The 18,504-nt window shown below is 35.1% G+C and overlaps 1 protein-coding gene across 3 annotated transcripts; it reads left to right on the top strand.

The window, feature by feature from the left end:
- Positions 1-211: 211 nt before the first annotated feature.
- LOC588196 (docking protein 1) lies at positions 212-17,976 on the top strand. Of its 3 annotated transcripts, XM_011684517.2 has the most exons (5): positions 212-433; positions 2,399-2,825; positions 3,964-5,264; positions 9,541-9,608; positions 13,760-17,976. In XM_011684517.2, exons 1-4 carry the CDS (start codon positions 404-406, stop codon positions 9,586-9,588), a joined length of 1,806 nt encoding a protein of 601 aa, XP_011682819.2. In that variant the 5' UTR covers positions 212-403; the 3' UTR covers positions 9,589-9,608; positions 13,760-17,976. The 3 variants fall into 3 exon arrangements, with proteins under 3 accessions (XP_011682819.2, XP_792985.3, XP_011682818.2); XM_787892.5 differs by lacking the exon at positions 13,760-17,976 and having other exon boundaries at positions 9,541-12,236; XM_011684516.2 differs by lacking the exons at positions 9,541-9,608; positions 13,760-17,976 and having other exon boundaries at positions 214-433; positions 3,964-8,969.
- Positions 17,977-18,504: the final 528 nt, after the last annotated feature.

Genomic DNA, 18,504 nt, shown 5'->3' with positions numbered 1-18,504 from the left:
GCCTTAGTAAGCTTCGTGAATGTTAAAAACTCTTCAGCTACAGGCTACATATGCATATTGATATTGCTCTCAAGCCTCTCATCAAGTGAGCGATAAATGGGCGTGGGCGTACTTCGTCGAAACACGGAACTCACTTGCACACACAAAAAAACTGTGCCAAAGACTATACAACTATTAGCGATCCCACCCTAGCTACTAGTAGCGACCCCACCCCCTAAGAACTCTCGTTCGTCCTTCAACAGAACGCAACATGTGTACAAAAGTTTGAGACCGCTCCAAAGGAAACAAAGTACATGTACAATCTAAACGACTAAAGCTGACGAATTTCCTCTTCCTCTGTGGAATTGACGGAACATACTGCATGTAAGCTGTAGCCTAGCTGGGCTAGGCTTCACTTCAAATCATGGACGGCACTTTGTGGAGATATCAGAAGGTAAAACAACATTTTAGAAACAAATTATGTATTGTTTTTCGATTTCGTCTAGAGAGAGGTAGTGTTGTTAACGCACCTGTGCATTAGCGGGGAGACATTATTTTGCGAGCGCAGTATACTACATGCACGGTATTATACCAATACCATTTCCGGGTTTGTATTGTGATGTGTAGTATAGTATGCCGCATTCTCTATGCGTTATCTATGTCATTAACATTTGTCTACACCTGTTATTATCTTGAAACTATACGTCAACAGATCATGAAATGTATTGTACTGTCTATTTTTTGTAATGATTGGTAATTAAACTTAATTATAAGCCTTTATTTTCTTGAGGTCTATATCACAAACTTAATTTGTTTTAATGGGCCTGTTTCCCAGTTTCAGTTTATACCTGAACTCCGAGCCACTTAAGAATTAGAACAGGGATATTTGCCAGGAGGGTGCTCCCAAGAACATGTTTAGTGAAATGTTAATCATGTATTGAATTTACAGTGAATGTAATTTTCTTTTATCTCCCATTCGCCATTCCCAATCAAAGAGTTGTTCATACTTTTGTAAGTAATGCAATGTCAGTGTGCTGCTTTATAAGACCTGTTAAGTATGGATCTTCCCAAAATTGTCTTCAGTCTACTTGTAATATTGCACTGTGCATCATGTACATGTACATTAACTGTATGGTTATTAATAGGGAGCTCTAACCATATTGTATCCAGAATATAAGTGGTGCCTTGGTAATGTTGTGTCCTTGTGACATAAATGGGAACAACTCTTCATATAATTGTGCTACACACTATGTCCATTTTCTTGTAGGAATTCAAATGAAGGACTTGAAGTTATATTTCAATAAATTAGGGTTAACTACATGTATAATGAGTTAATGTACATGTAATAATTAGTAATCAGATATACATGTGCAGTATTGTTTTACATATATGATTGATTTTGTTGGCAACATTATTTTATACTGATTGAAAAGATTGTCATTTGCTAGTGATAATAAATCTGGGTGAGTGTTTTTCCCATTAGATATTGAATTAATTCCCAGGCATCACTATTCCGTTATGTATATACAGGGTGTAATCACACACAAGGAAGAAAGGCAAACAACTTGAAAATTGAAAAACAGAATACAAGGAAGTTTCATTGAATTTCAGTCGTGTTTTTGAAATTTATGCTACTTAGTAGAGTAATAATCAAGAGGCATGTAGATCCAGGATTGTCTGTAATTTGGCGGGGGGGGGGGGGGCAGGGTCTTAGCTAGTGGGGATTTAGGATCCTGCCACACCACAGTTGGACAGATCACAGAAATCATAAATTTGTTTAAAGGGATAGTTGAGTTCTGTTTTCATACCGCAAATGCCTTCACAGTGCATGGTTATTTCTCTTATTCGTATCTATGACATTTCTAGTGCCCTTTTAGAACCTAAAATTGCTATGAAGGTAGTTTTAGACCCCAAAATGTGTGAAATTTAGCCAATACGATCATACCAATTCAGCTCCACTTTTTAAAAAAATATGGTGACCGTTAATTAAGTTTGCGTTGCCGTCAAAAGTGAAAGACCATACAGAACTGATTTGTACCAAAATACTGTGTGAAGCTGTTTAAGGGGTCAGGCTCGACTAGCACATATGTGCTATTATCTGGCCCCTTTTACCAACCAATAGTTTCTCTTCTTATATTTAAATTATTGTATGAAATGTATTGCTGTTGGTAAATAAATCAAATCAAATCAAATCAGATATCTGGTATGCATTGTCCTAGCCCCCCCCCCCCCAACTCCGGGGTCAAAGGGACCGCATTTGATAACTATCAGATGATAATTTATGATTAGAATCTATAATGAATTTATATTACTCGTGTCAAAGGGCAATTTGTTTTCTTTCCTATTACACCAAATATGACAATTTTTCATTCCATCATTAAAATAAAATATGTATGCTTTTTCACCCTTTTTTCAATAGGTTTCAATAGGCTTGAAGAAATGGGTGAAAAACACAGCCAAGATCGCAAAGCCAACATCCCAAGTGAAATATGGCGTCTTGACTCTGGTGGATAAAGACAAGAAAGTCCAGATCAAGCTGAATGACACGTGCAGGATTGAGTCAATGCCTGCAGGATACAAGAACAAAGACCACACCTTTGAGGTGACCTGCATGGAAGACAAAGTTCATCTACTCGCAGGAGATAATGCAGACATTTTGTTGCAATGGCTGGCTAAGATGCATGATGCGGCAGGCTTGAGGCACGACCACCTCTTTGGAGATGGGGGAGGAGATGGGGGAGGAGGAGCTGTAGGAGTCGGTGGAGGAGGGGGAAAGTCAGACAATACAGGGAGATTAGAAGGGGACGCAGAGCTACAGGACAATCTCTTGTATGATTCTTGTGATAGTAAGTATAATTAATTTGAAATTGAATATCATAGCAAAAGCTCACAGAAATACTAAAAAACATATCAGAACATAAAAATGTCTTATTAGTAGTATTACAATGTACATTTATGTTGTATGTACATATTACATTTGAGTAATGTTTGAAAGTTAAATTTGGTAATTTTTTTTGCTTCCTTCAAATTCATTATTAATTTCAATTCAGAATTTAGTCAGAAAATTGTTTTTTATGGTATACTTCCTGTTAGAAGAAAAAAACAATTCAATTTGTTGATATTTTCTGAATTTCTGAAACTTAGTGGATTCCATTATTATATGTAAGTTTTTTAAAGCTACCAAGAAATTGGAAATGACAAAAGCAGCCACAATTTTGTTTTAAACGTAATGAAGAGTGTTCATTAAACTCAAGGATTAAAACAGTAAATTCCTTAAGTATCTAATTAGGATATATATGCAAAAGGGGGGGGGGGAGAAACGTCATTTTCATACCCACAAATTTGAGAAAGTTTTGTTATTCTTCATTGTTTTAAGTGTATCAAAACATTATTTCATAGTTATTAAACCTTCTCATTGTTCTCTTGCATGCAAGGGAAGTTTGTTATGTTGACACTCTTGAGGTAAAACATTTTCAATACAGACTGATGGAGGTTCACAGGAATTGTAAATCTACTCATAATAATCTTTGATATGAATAATATCTTTCATATTTTTAATAAGTTGTTCCTTTCATTATAAATGTTGTGATTAATTTTTGTCATTGATTTCTCTTTTCCAAATTTGAAAAATAATGAGTACTCTTCTCTCCCTTTTCAATCCAGTTGGATTTGAATTTAACGATAGCACCATCTCTTTTCTTTTTCTACAATGATTCAAGATCTTCTTTACAGAGTTTTATGATATCAAATAGGGAAGCAGAAGGATTTATAGATTAATGATTAGTCCGTTTCTAATTTGTTTAATTATCATTGTTGCTTATTTTTTTACAAGATACCCATTTACATCTTTTATTTGACTGATGCAGATGATAATAAATATCAAGAAATGACTTTTAAATCTACAATCATACAGGTCCGAATTTTCATGATGCAGGCATGGTAGACATTTAATGTATGTTTTCTCTTCTTGGTTTGCCTTAACAGATAAAAGCTTTCCAGTTGCAATCAAATCAAACCCTTTCACGGACTCATTAAATCTGCGTGGAAGTTACGCACTGCAACTTGACTCAATGAAGCTCTCACTGATAGAACCCTCCACTGGAAAGAATCTCTTCTCATGGCCTTACAGATACCTAAGGCGATATGGACGAGAAAAAACTTCCTTCTCCATGGAAGTAGGTAGGCGGTGTACTTCAGGGGAGGGATTGATCAGATTCAATGTCCAGGATGGAAACGAAGTGTTTCATGCTATCCAGTCGTATGTTTCTGCAATGACCGGTAGGAATTTTTCAACGTCAAGTATACCAACAACACCACCAACAGCCCCTCAAGGACCACCTTCATTTACTCCAGTTTCAACTGAGCTCAAAACAGCCAAAGTAAGCACAGGTATAAAGGCCCAAGGTGTAAAAGTTTTACCTTTACCACGTGACAGAACCCACTCTGCAGGATCCCATGGCATTGCACTAAAGAAGCCAGCTAGCCGTCCACCATTTTCAAATCGTGGTGCACAGTCTGTGGATGATATCAGCAAGAGTGAACCGCTTGACGAATGCTACTCCTCTGTTTCTGATGAAGCAGTTGATCGTTCAAAGAAACTACCATCACCAACGACACGGAGAGCTCCCCCGACAGACTTTGAGCCGGAGCAGCATTATGATGTGGCTACTGAACCAGCACCAAAGCAGTGGCCTCAGCTTAATAGGAGACAGACATCTGATGGGAAGAGCAACGGAGTTAAACCTGTGCCAAAATCTAGGGTCCCTTACAGTTCTGGTGAGAAGTCTTCCTCCAAAAGAGATACTTTGAATAGTGAGTTGGCAGCTGTGTTCTTAGATGAAAGTGAGGACCCTGGATTATATTCCTCCTTGGATCAGCCTCCGGGAGCAGTTGGATCAACAGCAGCAGATGCTCAACAAGTTTACTCAGAGGCTGCTGATCATGGTCATATCTACGATCATCTCGCACGACAGAAGGTTGGAAATTCCACCGCTGCCCCACGTCTTCCTCTTCCAAACGCCAAACCTGCCGTTGCACCCAAAACGGCTCCTGCAGTAGCCGCAAAGGCTGTTCCACAAGAGGATGATTACATGTTGTATGACCACCTTGACCGTGGTCAGACTGGAAGCACTCAACCTGGTAGCAGTCCTGTAGGAGGAGTCCCAGAGGATGCCTATGATACGCTGAGCTTGGATGCACCTTCAGGAGGGTCACCTGGAGATACTGGATACCTTGTCAGCTCGTACCCACCCTCAACAGTTCCAGAGGAGTCAGAATATGCAGAGGCAAATGATGCTAATTTTGGTTATGATGAAAATCTGTACGAAGTTGCTTGAGGGTGATCAAATTTGAGATCATGCAGTCTTTAACTGCACCCAATCCTTCAGGCATCTAATGTACATGTATGTACTTTATTACCACCCAAATAGATGCATGGTTTCAGCAAAAATAGCAGCCTTGATTTATTAAGATAATTCCTCAACACATCAGGTTTTTTTCTTTCAATGGCTGTTGTTGGAGTTTTTTTCTTTCTTTCTTTTTTCATTCTATAATATTAATTGTATGTTTTGCTCTTAAAATAGCATACATGTATCTATTATATGGTCATGAATACCCATTTCATACCACATTTATTGCTACATTTGCTAGACAAATTACATCTGATATTTTTTCTGTAAAGCAATATTTATATTTTGCAGAGAAAGTGTACATGTATTTCACCCCCCCCCCCCCTTGCAGATATTTTAATGGTTCTAAAGACTGATTCGCAGGACCATTTGTTCTTCTAAATTTTGAGTAGTTGGGGTTGTTAATCTGCTGCCTTTTGATCTAGTATTATGATGTGGATATACAGAGCTAGAATGTTAATGTTTTCCTGATACCTTGACCGAGTAAACTCTCATCTAACTTTCAGACTTCATAGTATACACAATGGACAAGAGACTTACATACATTTTAAGCTATCAAAACTTATAAGGAAATGGAACTGCATGTTTATCAAACAATCAGAAAGCCAGGACATCTACCAATCAATCATGTATTCATATTTCTCAATCCATCATATCTTCATATTTCTCAACCAACCATGACATTTAAATTCTCATAATGTTGCAGTACTTTCACACAAAATCAAGTAGCGCCAACAAAGTGAGGTCTATTACCAGAAATAGTGAACAATGGTGTCTTTATATAGCACCCCCTCTCTCTCTCTCTCTCTCTCTGTCCATCTCTTTCTTTCTATCTCTCTCTCTCTCTCTCTCTTTCTCTCTCTCTCTCTCGTTATCTTCTCACTGGTCTTTCCTTTTTATGTACAGGAAATATTATTTGTGTCTCTAGCTTCCTCTTTGACTTGATCATTTGCTAGTAGCCAAAAGGATGTGAAAGTTTTATGATCATCTAGCATACAGTTAATATCCTTCTGTCTCTCAACAGGTCCAAATACATACATAGAGCATTTACAATAATTTGCTTATCCTTCAATACCTCTGTGTTACCCAGCAAATTTATAAGGAAATACTAAGACCTAATCATTTGATTATCTAGTGATAGAAAAACCTTATTTTTTCCAGAAGAGACACTTTTCAGGAATTTTGCTACGTGTAAAAACATCTTCTTTAACGATCCCTTTTAGAAGTCTCATTTTGATTGTGAATCCCCAAAAGAACTCAATTTCATCTTGGTTTATATGTAGTTGCCCTTTACTGTGAAAACAGTAAGCGATGCATGCCATTTATTGTGCTGAAAATATTTGAAGAATTGTATTTGATGGTATCCCATATTATCGGGAAGGGTCATAATAATCTTATGCAGATTGTGGAATAAGCTGGCCACAAATATTAACTGATAAGGGTTTCAGTGGAAGGTCAGTTCTGGTTGTAATCCTCTACTTGTTCAGAATATTTTTGTAGATAGGTCACAATTACAGGTTACAGGGAAACAATCACCCCAAAGTCATATGTTCTGCTCTTGTATGTTTGGGGGACATGCTGGCATCATATACTAGCTTTTGATATTACTTGCTCCATCGCAAATGTAAATTTATACAAAGAGTGCTTTCTAATACAGGTAACACAACCTACATTGTACAGTATCATCAGCTCATGTGTAATTTTTTACATGCTAGAACATTACAAAATACGAATACACTTATACACTTTCCATTTTGTACAGAATCTAAATCAGTACTTCTTATTATATACTTCAAGTCCATAAAGTATTGTGTTGATGTAGTTTATTCATCAGCATTACTGAGCCATACTGAATAACTATACCAACAAAAAACAACTAGCTCCTTATGATCGAAAGCTTCTGGATAAAACTGTTGTTTGGCTGAATGACTGTTGAAACAGTACATTTCTATTGATAGCATAGAAGCTCAGAAGTATTTAGATTAGGATAAGAAGGGAGAATGGGGAGGAGATTTTCAGAGAAGACATTCTCAGTTGTATACCTAGTACTATAGTGCATCATTATAAAGCTGCCTATAATGTGTCTGCTGGTAAGGTACATGTACATAGACAAAAAGCTTGTTCGCTTTATTTCCTCCAAATATAATATATACATCAAACAATGTACAACTACTTTAATACATATATAATGCAATCAATGTTTTATAAGAGATGATATTGTCATGTAATGAGAGGACTTCTCCAATGATATTATATTTATATTAACATGTAAACATCCATGAGTTGATTAGTAGGTAGCATTACACTACAAAGTAACATGTGAAATCAAGCATAAATGTAGAAACAAAACAAGATAGTCTAACAATCTAAATTGAATGCACAAATCAAATGCTGTAATTGACTAGACAATTCCAACAATATTCAGTGTATGCAGCGGCTTGCAGCCAATATAGCAAAGTTGCTTAAATAACTGTATTTAACAGGATTTTACTACACCATACATTTCCTTTAGGTTTGTTGGAAAATGAAAGTTGATTTTTTTTTCTTCATCGCATTTGTTGGAATGAAAATGAAACTGTCTAGCCTCTAGTAAAAAAAAAAATCTTTTCATGAATATTCATATTGTCATAGAAACATTCAATCAAGATGTCATGACAAAACATGTGGATGTATCATGTGTTTCAGTCTATAATGAAGGTCATCAGGCAATATGTATTTTCTATTTGTAACTTACACAAACTACGTGTAGCTCTTCTGAAACCCAATATATGCAAAACCTTGATGAAGAAGGCTTCATTTATAAGATCAAGCAGCAAAAACATGCTCGTATACATTTATCCTATCCCCCACGTCATTGTTTGACTCCACCAATCAGAACGGGAGATACTAGAATGAACTATTGCTAGTGAAAGTCAATAGTTAATCCCATTTTGTCATCATGCAATAGTACACAAATCATAATTTTGATAATTCTAAAAATTGATTCACCAATCATCCACAAAGTAGGGCTGTATACATGTGTACATAGCCAACGAGAACAAACAATTCAATATTATTTATTATTTGCATACCGGGAGTGTTTTTTAATTTTATTAATGAACAACTTCGACCTTTGAGATTTGATTGTAGGACTGCAGCTTGTAGGTTGAAATATTATGGCATGAGGGAAATTCTTCATTTATAAACTGTTCAGACTTAAGAAAATTTGAATGATATTTGTACAAAGAAACGTCATATGAAGAAAGACGTTTTAAAGAGATCAGTTGACATAATGCTTGGCCATCATCAGTGTGAACTCATGAAAAGCCGTGCCCAAGTTATATAAGTTTTTATGCGATACAATGTCCAGAGATAGACCCGGATTCTTGTTTGAACCGACGCTCAAATATGCATTTCTTTGTGCGATGTTTCTTCATATCATGTTAAGACTAGAAAGGGGGTAACTGCTTTTTATTGTATAGATATACGATTCTCATATAACTATATGTGTACGTGATAACTTCTTCTAGATGGAAGTATACGTGACATAGAATGATCATATGCAATATTCGTCTTAAATAATTGACATTATTTATTACTCCGTACCTTGTTTCCTCTCGAGAAATTACACTCGAGTACAGCCTTGGTGAACTTCCATATCAAATTGTGCAGCAAATAACTCTGAGTATGCATAGAGAAACATGGATGATACATATTTATATGCTATCCACCGTATACAGCATGCAAGAACATTATGGTATGCCTTTGCATACCTTCGTCTGTTTGGTGCTCTCTGAGTTCAAAGTACAGTCAAACCTGTCTATAGCGACCGCCCAAGAAAAACACAAAAAGTGGTCTTTGTAGACAGGTTCCTTTAGTACATGATTCAATGAGAAAACATTTTCAAGGGAAACAACAAATGTGGTCTTTGTAGACAGGTGGTCACTAAAGCAGGTTTGACTGTATATGAGTTAACGCCCTTCTGGCTCCAAACACAAATTACAGACCGTTTCATCATATAGATTATCATGTGAAAGAAAGCATTTCAACCAATAGAATGCTTTCTTTATACATGTAATACACACCTCATGTAAAGCGCTGGATGCTTTTTTTTAAAACAATATTTATCATGCCTAACATTGATATTCTTTTCATTTTTCCCCCTTACTATTAGGTTGGCTCAATAACTTCTCACGTTCCAACACTGTCACTTTATGAGTGACGTCTCCATGCGTTATACATGTAGGTTAGCATCAGAATCTTTCCCTAGAGATCAAGTAGAGTTCAGAAGTGGTAATCTTTTCTTTTCAAACAATAGATGTATTCGGTTGAGGGGCCTTTTCTTCTGTCACTTTTTATCAGTCAAAACAAGAAAAAAAATGTGTCACAGAATCACAACAATATGCCCATATACAGCAATGATAATGCAAAGTGCTTTGTGAAACTGGCATAATTTGTAGGATATCAAAAAGTCATTAAGTTCAGTTTAACAATTGCATTTTTAAAGTCATTTTCTATTGAATTTCTTCGAATTTATGTAATTGGTCCTGGATATTCAGAGATAAAAGAAATTCTATACGGAACACCAGTTTTGGAATGTCAGGAATATGAGATTACTTCCAAGAGATATCTTGTTTTATGATGTGATAATATGGACGTGAAATAGTGCTGGAAAGCACATCTCCTGTTATGGTTGGTTTACTATTGGGGAAAATGAGGGAAAATAATGCCTATTCGCATGTAAACAAGATAGGTATGGCAATGAGGAAATACTCTTAAACTTTACATGCCAATATTGACTATTGGTTACTTCTGAACTTTTACTTGATCTCTGTTTGTTCAGCATGACTCATGAGCATGTCTTAATGCATGCCAGCACTATTTGATTGCACTGCATTTACCCTTTTTTCCAAAGACTGTATGTATCCAGCTGAGAATTAAAGGATTCAAGAAAAAGGGGGAGGGAGTGAGGAGAAATTATCCACTAAAATCCCATTTCTTTTTTTACTTTGGTCTATTTATTCAAACCACAAATAAAACAAATATATATATGAAGCAAGATGTGAATAACAATATTGCATTTCTCCACCCTTCCTCAATTAAAATCCAAATAAATGCAAGCTATGTATTCCTCAAACATGACATAGGAATAAGAGTATAATATAGTGCAGCCCACAGGCATCAACAAGCAGGTTCAGTCCATTAATTCCTTTTGTAGTGAAATTTCCTTCCCGTACTTCCTTTTAAAGTTTACAAGGGTTACAAAGATGGTCTACTCTCAGAAAAAACATGCAAAATTGGTATTTTATATGCCTATCCGGACAACATTGGTTTGGTTTGATGATTTATTTTTATCTGACTGCTAAGAAAGCATGTGTATGCTTGTGATTAAGCAACCAGGGGACCATTGGCTTTAAGTCCTCTCTGTGGGACTTTGTAATGGACTCAATGCCTTACGAAAGGGCACTACTAGTGAATAGACGTTGCGTTGAGCCTGGGATTTCCTCGTTGTGAGGCCACTGCTCTACCGCTGAGCCATCGCGCCTCCACTTGAAAAGATGTGGCAGAAGTTATGTGTTTGGTGTTATAGAGCGGCACATATGTTCCATAATTATGTCCCATACTGATAATAATTACGCACAAATCAATCCTTGACACTCTATATTTATATGGTCAATACAAAGGTCATCAGTGTTTAAGAGGTGCGACCTCTGATAATGCCAATAAACCTCTGCCATTTTGGACTTGCAGAGTTATTTCAGTTGTAGTTTTATTTTATCAGAATTGTAGGGCTGGACAATAATGGATAATTGGATATCCCAACAGTGATGTTCAAGATGAACTTTGGACTTTTATATAAATATGAAGTTCCACTTGATATCATAGCAGTCAAAAAGCAAGAGAAAATTGATTAAAAAGCTCATATTTTGCAAACTGTACCTTCACCATTATAATAACTGAAACTGAACAAATAATTGATTTTCTTGAATGAAATGATGTAATTCAATCAATAGTCAGTCTCTACTGACATGTATCTTCAATAGTATATCTTATCAATGACATATTTTATGCGTGTATGATCACACAGAGGTGTATCCTAATTGATTGCAAAAAATTGTTACAAAACATGTTGTTTCTAGCAAATCAAAAGCAAACAAAAAAGGAAGCCCTAATCTGCATTGCCTAGCACCTGCACAGAAAATGCTATTTATACCGGCAGTTTGCTGGCATATTTCAGAAAATGTATCACGGAATCTGTGGAAATTATTATCGGAAATGACCATAGTATGTTATGTCGTACTGATCCCACTAAAAGATTCCAGCTCCATTACTTTATGATTCCATTTATTGTTAATAGGATGAACTTCATCAAATAAATAAGTTTTTGGCAAGGCCAAGGGTAAAAGAAATTACGGTCAACAAACAAAATGTATTATTTCTACTTTGAGATGTATCCCTGAAACCACCATAAAACTACTTAATTCAAATTGGGCATGAAATTGATTGGAAAGGAATATCAGAAAGAAAGAAATAGCATTATGAGTCCCTGATGACTGCTTTTCGAGTAACAGAGAACTTCTATGCCACCTAAACAATATATCACAAGTCTTATTGCTTTGTTTAAAGTCTGGAGGAGTAGACTTTTTTTTTAAATGATCAAGATGAAGCAGTATGTGTTTTGAGCCTCAGCCTGCCTCCATAATATACAGGTACTATACTTCGCGGGTCCTGCTTGATTGCTTGTTATTCTAAACCAGTAGTCCGTTCAAGGTCAAGGCTGCAATTGATTTCAGAATAACCATCAAATATGACTGAGTAACTTATTAAAGTATTATAGGCTTTGCGTTGGTTTAAATAATGTAAGGTAAATATTTGGCCTGAGGCATACTTTGTTTTGTAATGGTGTGGGCATTGCTGTATGTGGTAAATGAATTGAACCAATGTATAGATGATTTGATGGTTGATCTACCACATAGTATTTTGGAAATGATACGATTCATCTACATGTTCAAGTTGATTGGTTTCATTACACTTGAAGCTTGAAAACAGCAATCACAATCATGTACAATGAACAGAGGAACATTACATTCAATGTACAAATATAACAATGTAGTGAAAATAGTAGAGAAGTAAAGAAATTTAAGTTACCTGGATGGTATTGTGCATTTAGCTTCTCATTTGAGTGCATGTGAATTGTAGGTAGTGCATAACCATAACCATAACCATAACCATAACCATTGCACTTCTTTCCAAATTTTGCATATTCTATAGGGTTTAAATCGTCCCTTTTTTCACGAAGTGACGGTAGTGAGGAAAATCTACACGCAAAGTGAATGCAATTTTTTTCCACTACCGTCACTTCGTGAAAACAGCGCCGAAATGTGTTGCAGTTGAAGTTCACAAAGAATTCTGACACGTCAAGCTGCAGATAAATACATGTACATGTACAATTTAAGTGGAGTACACCAAGGTCATGAATGACTCGCATCAGAAGAAAACATCTAAATTAATTAGTGTCTTGCCATTATCACTCCAATTAAGAAGAACAAGCAGAAATAACCATAATGTCAATGGATTCGAAAGGACAAGATAGAAGAAACAAGTATGGCTCTGATTGTTTTTCTATTCTCTCCTTTTTTTTTAATTTTCAGTTTTTATCCTGTTTGCATGATAACTTAAAACATATATCCGGGATCATCTCTTAAAGGTTTTGTTGATGCACTGATGTGATTTGAGAGCTTCCTTCTCTCCTTGCTAGCACAGAATCTTCTATTCTTAGACTCTCTATTCTCTATGGTTTCCTCATTAATGCAAGGAGATCTATTCATGTTTTATAGGTCCTTGAAGCCATTATTATTATTATTATTATTATTATATATGGTGCACCAATTTACATCTGCACGTATGGTGCATGAATCCATTGCATGGATGGTGATCGATCGCAACTTTTGATATGTTTAAAATCGTTTGTATAAAAGCCCATGTTCAATAATAGCCTACCATTGGTAAAAATATAAGAAAATAGAATGTGTTTGTGTAATTCTTTCATGCACAGATTATCACCAAGAAGCTGTTTACTAAAAGTCCACTACATACAGATATAATCAGAGTTATAACAACAAATCACTGTCTATTTGATTGTGTACATATTTTTCCCCTCTCAATTAATACCAAAAGGTACTATATCTCATGATAATGCATGCCCCAAAATCAATCCTATAATATATTTTATATATATTTTATATATGTTTTGGAAACAAGAGTGTACTATATATGTGGTGAAAATATCTTTGAAGTCTTCTCATGCTATGGTAGAAGTAGAGCTAGTTAGGTTCTATTGCATATCTGCTTTAGTCTCTTCACCAGACTTCACCCACCTGTATCTACTACAGTTCCTTGTTCCTGTATCTGGCATTGCTATTAGTGCTGTGGTTTGGCCTAGGAAACACCAAAGGTCACAGCCAAAAGGATGTGAGAGACCAACCAAAATGACAGTATCTCCAAGCAGTGTTAACTCGATGCAACAACGATGGAATGGAAAATCATGGTTTTTTTTTAAATGTCATCTGTTGAGAGCAGAATGATGTTATCTCTGTATTAAAGTTTGTGATTTAATGCCTTTCTGGCTCTGAACTAAACAGACCTTTGTGGAGAATTCCTTGTTGGAAATATTTGGACATTGTTCGGAGAATAGTTGCCGTGCAAGGCAAGGCATGAAGTGTATCACAAAAACATGTCATGGTGAAGTTGTTATTTACATACTTATTCTTACAAGTATAGCATGGTTTGATATCGGCCAAGTTTCTGGCATACACATGTACACACTTGATCTACTAGAGATAATGTTTCATAATTGAAAAATGAAATGATGCCAAGTTGATACTAAGTGTCAGATGCAGTATCTCATCCAAAAAACAATTACCCATTAAGATCATATTTCTTAACAAGATAGCATTCGTTTTGTATATTGGTTTATAAGATGCACAGAAAGCATATTTTCTTATGGTTTCTTATAGCGCACAAAATAGTGAATCCCTTACCAGTACTTTAAATTTTTGAAGTTTTTTTTTTAAATGTCTTCACACATGAACCACAAAGGAATGACCTTCTTTGGTGTAAAAAAGTTTTTTTTTTTTTTTTAGGATAATGAAAAACAGTGTGTCCTCACTATTATTTGAAGGGCTTCTATGATCGAAAAAACAAAGGCATTACTCCTAGAGGCAATCATCTTGGCTCATTTCATTGACAATGTGCCAACAAAGTTTTTGGTGAATTTTTGTGAAGATTCATCATGGAGAGGAGAGAATCATACGTGCTGTTGGTCACGCTACCAGGCATGATGCAATGAGATATAAATGGTGTTCTCATTCTCCTGATAAATTATTAACCTTTCTTTTTTACTCTTGGTTTTCTTTTTCTCATTAGCTCTTTCCTCAGGCTTGTCTATTTTGTCTCAAAAACGAAATCAAGTCTGCCAGTCAATATTTATATAAGGGCAGAACTCCCATGTTCTTCTGACGGTCTTGATGTTCAGGATATTTATCCCACCTCCCCCCCCCCCCCTCCAAAAAAAAGGTCTAAACGAAATTGTGGTAAATATTTTAACTAAAAATCAAACTACAATTCTTGCTTTCTTATTATGAGGGTTTCAGGAACTTTTGGGATATTCTTGTTTTGAGTTCCTGCATATTACGATAGTAAGTAATAATAAGCAGTGTCATAAGTATACAAACTCAATGGAACCATTCCATATTCATTGAATCTGTTCCTTTGTATCATATCATTTTTCATATAAGTTCCTCATAGAAAATTATCCCCTTTTGTACATAGAAATTAGCATCAGGGGCAATTTTGTTTTATGTTTAGCTCTACCATATATGGGTCATGAGAAAAGAATTGTGTTCCTCTTGCCTAATAAGGCCTAATAGCACTATAACTGCACTGATCTTTTCCCCCTCTATGAAACAAGGAAGTGTTTTAATGGAAATCTTCTACACCCACGCGGAAAAGCATTAAAGTTCACTACTCAGTTTTATATTGACTTTTCATTCTGGTCTCTTCCTTTTGGGATATTAGGTAAAAGGTAATTATAATACAAGGTATTATAGAAAGCTGGCTTTAACCTCTGTCAAACCTCATTCATGGAACTGTGAGTGCCAACCTCTATTGTCATATTATGACATTTGGTTTGCAAAGAAAGGAGTCAATTCTAGTAAACATGAACTGAAAGAAAGAATGTTCTGCCATGAGGACATGCATTGTGGTCATATAGTGTCGGGATTGTAGTGAGGTGTGTGGCACTCATGGGTTGTTATTAATTCCATAAGTCATTGCCTTAATTTAACTGACCCTAATAATCATTGTTATCATGTGCACATGCATATAGTGCTCATAACCACCATTCTTGATGTACATGAAATTAAATATAACCATGGCTCATGTTATAACACCAACAATCTCCCTCCTATCAAGTAGCCAACCCACTTACTTACTCATAGATTGAGAGTGGGACATGTGGATGAATGCATTGCCGAACCCACGCTCTGCAGTTTTGTGTTCAAACCACTCAACTAAAGGAGCGTTGCAGGGTTTTTACCTGGGTAGACCAATTTCTGTGCCGTTGTCTGTATGTTGCTGTCGGTTATCACCTGTAATATGTTTAGTCATTGACAAATCTTCATTATATGTTGGCATAGTTTATAAGTCCTAGATGTTCATTTATGTTCAGTTTGACTGTACTGAGTACAATGGATAATGAAATATGAAGAGTATTAATCCTCTTACTTGAAGTTTGGTCTGATTGAAGCTAAAAGTAAGGCTATCATCCATCAATGAAATACAATCATCAGGTTTGCCTAATTGACTACTGTAATCAGTTTCAATGTACAAATGAGAATTTAAATACATGGACTTTGTACAGCTCATAATCATAGATCCTAATGATAGTCATTAATGTAGTTTATACTTGTGAATGATTCTCATAAAAACACACGCTGTCACTAATGAGTTCAAAAAGAAAATAATCCTGATATTAGTCTCAAATATTACTCTTTTTTTCTTTCTATTTGCTCATGATTGTTGTAATTAAAATCGTGATTCTGGAATTTCAGAATGAGATGTTTATCTCATTGAATTTATTTAGTTACTAACCGGTATTTATTTTGTTTATCTAATTTTTAGGAAGTTCACATGCTCGTAACAATAATTTGTATAGACCATTTTCGTAATGTAATCAAATTTATCGTATAATTATTTTTTTGGGGGTGCAAATTTCATACAAGAATTGTTGCTAGGTAGGACAAACATGGCTTGTCCTACCTAACAACACGTAATGTATATGCAATGCGCATTCTGACTATCAAAATACAATTATTCATAGTGGGAGAATAAATTAATTTGTGACAAGGCACTTAAAGATTTGTGCATAGAATTTGATTACATTATGAAAGTTTACACTTCTTATTGCAAAGTGTATTTGTTGGTTAATTTTTTGTTATTGTAAACATTATTTTTTACCCATTTTTTGTAACTCTGCATATAAAAGCAAAAATATAATGCATGTGAATTATTTTGTTGATTCTGATTGTATGTTTCATATCTAATTTGCTATACTTTAAGGCTAACATTTGATGATGAAGGTTTTGTCATTTGCTGCAGATTATAATGTTTTTTCCCATCAATATGTATAGAATCAAAAGATATTTTTGTATTTTTGAATAAGAAAAAAATCTGCTATTTTGAAAATAGCTTGTGCTTTGTTGATTGGCTGGCCATGTTAAATAAAATTGTGATGCCATTTGTCTATTAATTGCTCTGCAATTTATTTCAAAACCGGTTTTTGAAATATCATCCCGCACAAAAATGTATCCCAATACATTTTGATTTCAACAAAGTCCTACTGTGTCATTGAAATCATGATTCATTGTAATAGATTAAATTTTGACTATACATGTAGTTAAAATTGTATAAGCTGTATTAATGTATAATAGAAACGGCATCCATGTTAAAAATGTGAGGTTCTTGTAGGACATGATTAAATTGAAAGTCATTATCCTCGCTTATTATCTAAGTATAGTTTTATGTTTAATGATTTGTTTTGTTGATTTGTTTTGTCTATTTTATGTGACCTAGGGAACAGGCTGTGTTGATGTAAATTGCCTGTTCTTAAATAGTTCATTACATGTAGATAGATTGTTCTCATATTTATCATTATAATCATTATGTATCATTGTAAAGGAATATATCACTTTATGGCTGTATATTGTTGACATAAAAGATATACAGCTGATACCGCTGATAGAGTTTTTATATTTTAATCATTTGTTTGATTTCATTGTCTTCTGTAATGCAGTATAATACAATTTAAATCTTAATCTTAATTGCATCTCGACTAATAATGATTAAAACATTGTGATTTATATTTCACATGCTTTGTGGGAAAATATAGTGCTATTGCTGGGAAATTATGTGTGAAATGTTAAGGCCTGTATGAAAGGCCTTGATCTGTTTGAGATATATTATATATATATCTATATATATGTTTTTTTTGTGTGAAAGTATTATTAAATCTTGTGGTAAGGAAAGCGCTACAGCCTGATAAAGAAAAACAGTTTGTAGTTCGAGTAATTTATTTTCGTCTGATTTGTTTTAGATGTGTGAGCCAGATTACGGTAGTATCAGGCTCAGCAATACTATTTGAATGCTTGAGAGTTGTTTGCTGACTATGGGGATCTGGGACAATTATGATATTCATAATGCATGTATCTAGTTAAACATTTAGTGTTTTCTTAATCAATTAATAATCAATTAAGAATCAGCACAAATTTCTTACATTGTAATGAATGATATTCAAAATGAAATTCTATGTTTTTGGAAGCCTGAAAATGTAAGCACTCCTATAAAAAGTGGAACAAAGTATCAGAAACCGCAAGATATCCAAATATATATCACTATGGACTAACATTTCAGAGAAAGCTGAGTGTCTTTCCACGCTCGCTTCTCTCGCTCGCAAAATTTAGAAACGGGATAGCTGCAGACAGCGAAGTCCATGAATAGCACCGTATGATGACATGACGATATTTGGGGGTATTCGCTGCCCGAATATGGTTATGATTCGAGCAGCATGGTGCTCAAATAT

The sequence above is a fragment of the Strongylocentrotus purpuratus genome, unplaced genomic scaffold (assembly GCF_000002235.5).
Source record: "Strongylocentrotus purpuratus isolate Spur 01 unplaced genomic scaffold, Spur_5.0 spur5_scaffold_15, whole genome shotgun sequence".
In the NCBI taxonomy this organism is placed as follows: domain Eukaryota; kingdom Metazoa; phylum Echinodermata; class Echinoidea; order Camarodonta; family Strongylocentrotidae; genus Strongylocentrotus; species Strongylocentrotus purpuratus.
This window is presented reverse-complemented; position numbering and strand designations above follow the sequence as displayed.